We start from the raw sequence: 6,690 nt of genomic DNA, 5'->3' as shown, positions 1-6,690 counted from the left end.
TCCAGAGGATTAGCGCTCAGAAAGAAATGAATCATATTTCTAAGTCCAGAGTGTATTTACGTATGTCCGTCTCTCTGTACTTCCTTGTCCATATGCTGCTACTGGGGGATTACAGGACCCTCTGTATATATCCATTCAACCACTCCGATCTATAAATCCATCTATCAATACATCCATCTCTTTTTTAACTTTGTCGCTTGATATTGTTGACAGCACATTCTAACAGAAGTTATCATAAAAGTTTTCATAGTGATTTGCGATCACACAAATATTCATAATACTTCAATTGACATTATATTGTTCGTACTGTGTTACGTATATGAAGTGATCACCCGGAGAAATCCCACACAAGCAAAAACATGCAAACTCCACACAAAAAGGTTAGAATCTGGGATTGAACTCTCAATCTCAGAATTGTCATACATCTTATTTTGACAAAATATATCCTCACATTTCAGATATTAAAAATCCTTATTAAAAGGTTCAGATTTGTTCCATTTAAATAAGCATGACTAGTGAATAGACAGCATAACAATGCACACATTTATCCTTAACAATTCGATTATAAATCAATGAAACTCCACAACACAACTCATAATGTTGCTAAAAATTTTGTAGGGGGGCCACCTGTCTCAATAATGTGGTCCAAGTAATTTAATATACCTTGCTTAACAGTATTTTGGAAGTAGTCAGGAAACAGAACAAATTTTGCCCAACATTTAGTTGCCATTTTTCTTATAGTGAAACTTAAACTTTGACTTTGAAAGATCAACTTCTTGGGGGTGAGCTATTGCTGCTTCGGTCAGATAAAATTCACATATTAAAGACTTATTTATCCTCACACTCGGTGCATGCTGGAAGAAGAGTAAGCCAGACAAAATATTTAAACAAGGTTATTTAATGTCTCAGAAACATTCAAGCTATCTAGCATGGTAGTGGCGCAAACTGGTCAAACACAAGACAAATGTAATATACAAAATTAAAAGAATCATTCATATCAGAAAAATAAAGCAGAGATGATATCATTATGTAAAAGATAAAAGTCCAGAAAATCAGATCAAGAAGCATTAATAGAAATGTATCTCTATTACCGATACTTTTATCAGACCCTGAGTTGGAAAGAGAAGATACCAGAAATAAGAATATACCTAAACGGGAGAAGAAGAAGAAAACAAAGAAAATTAAAAGTTGGCAATTTTCTAAGATTTAAGAATGAGAAATGTTGTATGGATGCGTGAAACTGCATTTCCAAGGTTAAATATATACAAAAAAAAGTATTTTAGCAAAAGCCAAACCATCTAAAATGAAATGAAATCAATGATGTTGATGACAGCATTTACACTGATAATACCAACATCAAAACAAATGACAGCATTTTTTTTTTACTTTGACAAACCCACAAATGTTTGAAGAATACTAAAAGAAAAAAAAACATACATAAAATACATATGTTGGTAGCCACCCCATCCTTTTTTTTGGGAGACCCCAAACTCTCTGTGTTAAGCAAAGGCCAGCGCATGGAGCAGGTCCTTTCCCTTTCCCTAGATCAGTCCTTTTTTTGCCCATCAGATCTTTCACCAAAAAAAATCAATACCTGCTTCCACTATAGCAGACGTGCTTCAATTCTGCAAACTTTCTCTGAAAAGGAGAGGGCGGGTAGGGGTATTCTTTTGAATGTCAACTGCCACAATGTGGCTATTGTTGCCCAGCATTTGATCCTATTAAACTAACAATGCATGAGCCATTCTCCTAATGATTACAAGCATGCTCAAAGGCAACAAGTTTCTTTTTTTTTTTACTGCAGTCACTCCAGGGACTCCATCAAGTCTCTTGACTTGGATCAGGCTGAAGAGGGTCCGTATCAAACAAGGCTTTTGGGGAATCATCCGCTTGGAGAGGGGATTGATTTGAAACTCTTCAAGGTTTCCCCTTTGGGAGATTTGCTCTATCTTGCTTGTTGAGTTGAAAAGCAGACTTATTTGAAGGTGTTAAAGTCTTCAGAATCAGACACATTTTAACTCATTGTATGCAATTGATACGTGCAATTCATTTGGACTGGGAGGCCTGACAGTGAGAAAACTCAAAATTGCCATAAATTGCAACCAATCACTAGAGAAATTATGACAGATCCATTTTGATTGCTTTCTTTGACCACTTGGTAAAAAATCAACAAGGGTATGGTATTTTTTGGACTATAAATCACACTTTTTTTGCTACTCAGGTACCACTGAAATATTATTATTTTATTTTATTTCATACTGTGTTGATGTATGTGTACTGAATATGATATCTTGAGTGAATTTTGTAGTGAGTTGAGTGAGATTGACAATATGGTAAACAACTTTTACTAGGTTGTTTAAATTATGGTTATCTTAACAGCTGTTAACATGTATTTAACATTTACAGGCAGTTATTTGGGATGGTCTTTTTTCTTACATTTTGTGATGACCCTATTGTATTACATTTTTTAATATAAATACACAACAGTAAAAGTAATATGAGTTTGTTTTTTTCCCATTTCTTTATGCATCTTATACTCAGGTGCGACTTATAGTCCAAAAAAATACATTAACATTTTTTCTGACTCTGATTCCACTCTTGTTCCCATATCCCCTCCCTTCCTGACCCCTTGCTTTATGATATTTACAAGACCTGGAACTTCCAGGAGCTCTGATCCTTGTAGTCCAGACAGTCAGTGGCGTTGAAATTGAGCTTCCAGGCAGCTTGGTCTTTGTAGTCCAGACAGTCGACCGCACCGAAACCCAACGAAGCGGCCGTGTAGCCTTGGGAGGAGAGAGAAGCGGGGGACTGGCTGAGGGGGCCGCCCATGGATGAGGCGGTGATGGGGCTCAACGCGCCTCCTGTGCCCGACAGTTGCGGGTGCATGGGTGACAAGTAGGAACTGCAGTCCAGGCCGGTGAAGTAAGAGGAGGAACCTGGGTAACCCTGGCTGTAGGCCGGGGCTTGGGTGTAGGTCATGGGGTAGGCGGTGGTACGCTGCATGCAGGGGGTGGTGGAGGCGGACAGGGGATCGGGCAGGGGGGAGATGGAGGCCGGGCTCCAAATGGACACTGTGGCGCTGGCCGAGCTGGAAATGGGGGTGATGGCGGTGCCCGGGGGAGGCGGAGGCGGGCTGTAGGGACCGTTGCTAGGGTTGACGCTGGCCTCGTTGACGTTGTCGCGAACCGGGGAGGCCTTCTTTTTAGGGGGCCGAGGTTTGGACTGGCCCGTGCTCTGCTGCTGCTGCTGTCGGCACTTGGCTCGACGATTCTTGAACCATACCTGGGTGAGGGTAAGGTCACGTCATATTATAGATATAATAGAAACATCGAAATACACCTGAGAAATCAACCATTCAAAACGTAGTGTTGTCTACCTATGTTCCTTTTAATACTTCCTTCCAAAATGTTGAATAGTTTTCTTTCCTTTTCATTTTGCTCCATTTTAAATGTGTCAAATGGTGTTCTCCCATTGATTTGTCATAGAGTGAAATAAATCCAACATATTTGTAAAGGTAATCTAAAATTTAACAAATATGGAACATTAGCCAGCAAGTCTATAATGTTTTTTTAAGTACTACAAGAAATGAATACAATGTACAGTATTTATGTCATACAATAAATGTAGGTCGTCATTTCTAATTCCTTAAACATGTTTGCTTTCCTTAAACTTTCTTTGTGTCTGAATACAAGTGTCAATGATATATCCACCAATATTTTCCTCCCCTGGAGTAAAATTATTAGTATTGTAGTATATATAGTATTCTGTTTAACTCTGAATGAGGTATTTTCGAATAAAATTGAATAAAATAAATCTAATACGCATATAGAATATATGTTCACATATCATTTGGTTTAGTCACCTGTACTCTAGACTCGGGCAAGTTGATCTTCAGAGCCACCTCCTCTCTCATGAAGATATCTGGGTAACGTGTTTTGGCAAACAAAGCCTCTAAGATATCCAGCTGCGCTCGTGTAAAGGTGGTGCGCTCACGACGCTGCTTACGTGGGGTATCTGTTTGCGTGGAAAGAAAAGGAACAAAAAAAAAAGGTTTAATAATGATGACAATACCAACAACAAGAACAATAATAGCAGCAATAACATTAACAATAAAAATACTAATAACAATAGTTCTTTGTACTTTTTTATCATACAATATTATTCCCAATTGTTTCAAAATTTGTATTTTTGTTTCAAAAAGAAAATTGTTGAGCAAAACTAACCCAGAAATGAATATAAAAACGCAATGCTTTCCAATCTCTGCATTTAAGGCCTAAAAGACCTTCTGGCATCTTCTCATCACAGATGTTGCAAAGCATAGTTGACACTATTCTAAATCACAAAGAACACCCTTCATTAAAAATAGGTTACATGTTAAATGCAACAGATTGCAGTTTGTTTTACTATTAAGTCCATGTGAGAACAAACTGCCTTTCCATTCACACACTTTATGCATTGTTTTTTTTTATAATCCTCCACATTTATAGGTCAAGCCAACACATGTTCCTTTGGATACATAATGATATGGAGAGAAAAAAATCACAGATGTTGCCCTCACTTTCACATACATCACCTCTAGTCTCAATTTATTCATTTGATCATTATTTTAGGGTTACATCAAGAAAATTACATTTAAAGGACATCCATTGAAAGTGATGAAATATGGATTTACTTACTTGGGTAACCAACGGCGGTGGTGTGCAGCAGATCCATGCCTGGTCCTGATAGAGTTAACCCGTTCACGGTGTAATGGGGTTGCTTAATGTAGGACATCATGCCTTCTGTGGGCTTTAAAATACTCCCTCACTCCCTCACTTTTTACTCTTCTCCCACAACAGCGGCCTATAGCACCGCTCCTCTCTCCCTCCCCCTCTCTCTCTCCCCTCTCTCTCTCTCTCCCCTCTCTCTCTCTCTCTCTACCTCTATCTCTCTTTCTCTCTCTCTATATTTTTCCCCTTAATTCTGCGTTTCACAAACTCTTTTCCCCTGCTATCCTTTTTTTTCCAATTCTCTCGGTTCTGGCAAAACACCTGTTACAACTGACCTGCAAAAAAAAACGGACACCCTCACCTGATGCGCAGCTCGTTAAAATGTGACAAGTGTCCGAGGTCAAATGTCAAAATGAAAAAAAAGGTAAAACAGCCCGATGCAATGCTAGAAAAAAGCAAGATCGAAATATAATAATGCTATTGAAATAAAATAGGGCACCCTACGATTTAGGTTTTGCTTTTCAAGTCCGAGTGCGTCTCCAGCTAGAAGGTGGTGGTGGTCCAGAAAAGTGCGCGTTTGTGGAAGGATGAAGGCTGGAGGAAATGTCCGGTTGCTCTCTCACTGCGGCCACGAGAAGGACTGAACAAGTGAGGCGAGAGAAGAAGTGCTGGCTAATTAGAACTTACACAAGTAGACACCCACATTCCCTCTCTCTCTCTCTCTCTCTCTCTCTCTCTCTCTCTCTCTCTCTCTCTCTCTCTCTCTCTCTCTCTCTCTCTCTCTCTCTCTCTCTCTCTCTCTTTCTTTCTCTCTCTCTCTCTTTCTCTCTCTCTCTCTCTCCCTCACTCACCCTGTCTCTCTCTCTCGACCTCTCTATCCTCAATGATTTTTATACTAGTTTATATTACATTTTATGGAATATAATTATACTCTTTTGGCCAAAAGTTTCCTTATTGTAGAGAGAACACTTGGCTCTCGATCCGCATGTGGTTCCCAGTCATATGCGTCTCTTAGCTTCATATCATATTTTGTATATACTGTGGCTCTTTACCTCGTTTTATGTTTATCTATTTTTTAATTCTCTCTTAAAACACTCAAATTCATCACCATTAAAATAGATTAGATTTAAAATGTAATTTGGCAGATTGGATTTTTTTATGACAGTTTACAATTCTGCTTCTTTGTGTCTGTGTTCGCACCTGCTTTAAAGGAATGTTTAGAAATAGTGTATAATGCAATTTTATATGGAAAAGTTATATTCAATAGAACATTGCTGTGTATCTTATTTAGTCATTTATATTTTTAAATGGGATATAATTTAGAATATTAATATTAATGTTGGATTGTTCATTCATGGACTTACATTAAATTGGATATTGTCATGATATGGTGGATTGGCTTAACAAAATAATGCACCAAAAGAGGGAGATGGGAATGATTTTATAATAAATAATAATATTTTTAGCCTTGGTCTTGGGAAATAACAGGGTGACTTTTGCTGAATGTGGAGGAGAGGTGCATGCAGGTCGGATTAAAGGCAGCACAAAAGAGTGCTTGTGCAGCAATCAAATCCTCTTTTTTGCCTAACAAACACCTCGTGTTTGATAATAATAATAAGAATAATGTAGTTGTCATAAAAATATTTGGCATTTAATATCACTAATGTCCAAAAAACATGATCATGCCAATCAAAAAACTTTTGCTTCATCTTCCACACTACCACTCATTAAAAAATATAGAAACCATTTAATTCCTAAGCAAATATTGAAATTATTCCTCCAAAAACATATTTCATCAAAACGAAACCTTTTTTGAGCAAAATGTAAGTTTCTTCTATTTTTCCATATTGTCTGATTAATTTATGCACTCTCAGGATTCGAACCTTGCACCATTTATGCCGAGACAATTTCCCATGCATCGTCCAAATCCGATTCTCTTTGCTTGTTAATTGAATCGGCTTTCTTATAGTTTAAAATCCAG

The 6,690-nt window shown here is 37.9% G+C and overlaps 1 protein-coding gene across 1 annotated transcript; it reads right to left on the bottom strand.

Moving 5' to 3' along the window:
* Window positions 1-882: 882 nt before the first annotated feature.
* otx5 (orthodenticle homolog 5) lies at window positions 883-5,382 on the bottom strand. Its single transcript, XM_077723140.1, has 3 exons — window positions 4,677-5,382; window positions 3,863-4,014; window positions 883-3,282 (listed from the first exon to the last, which is right to left on the bottom strand). Exons 1-3 carry the CDS (start codon window positions 4,774-4,776, stop codon window positions 2,644-2,646), a joined length of 891 nt encoding a protein of 296 aa, XP_077579266.1. The 5' UTR covers window positions 4,777-5,382; the 3' UTR covers window positions 883-2,643.
* Window positions 5,383-6,690: the final 1,308 nt, after the last annotated feature.

This window comes from Stigmatopora nigra, chromosome 8 (assembly GCF_051989575.1).
Source record: "Stigmatopora nigra isolate UIUO_SnigA chromosome 8, RoL_Snig_1.1, whole genome shotgun sequence".
Taxonomy (NCBI): Eukaryota; Metazoa; Chordata; class Actinopteri; order Syngnathiformes; family Syngnathidae; genus Stigmatopora; species Stigmatopora nigra.
This window is presented reverse-complemented; position numbering and strand designations above follow the sequence as displayed.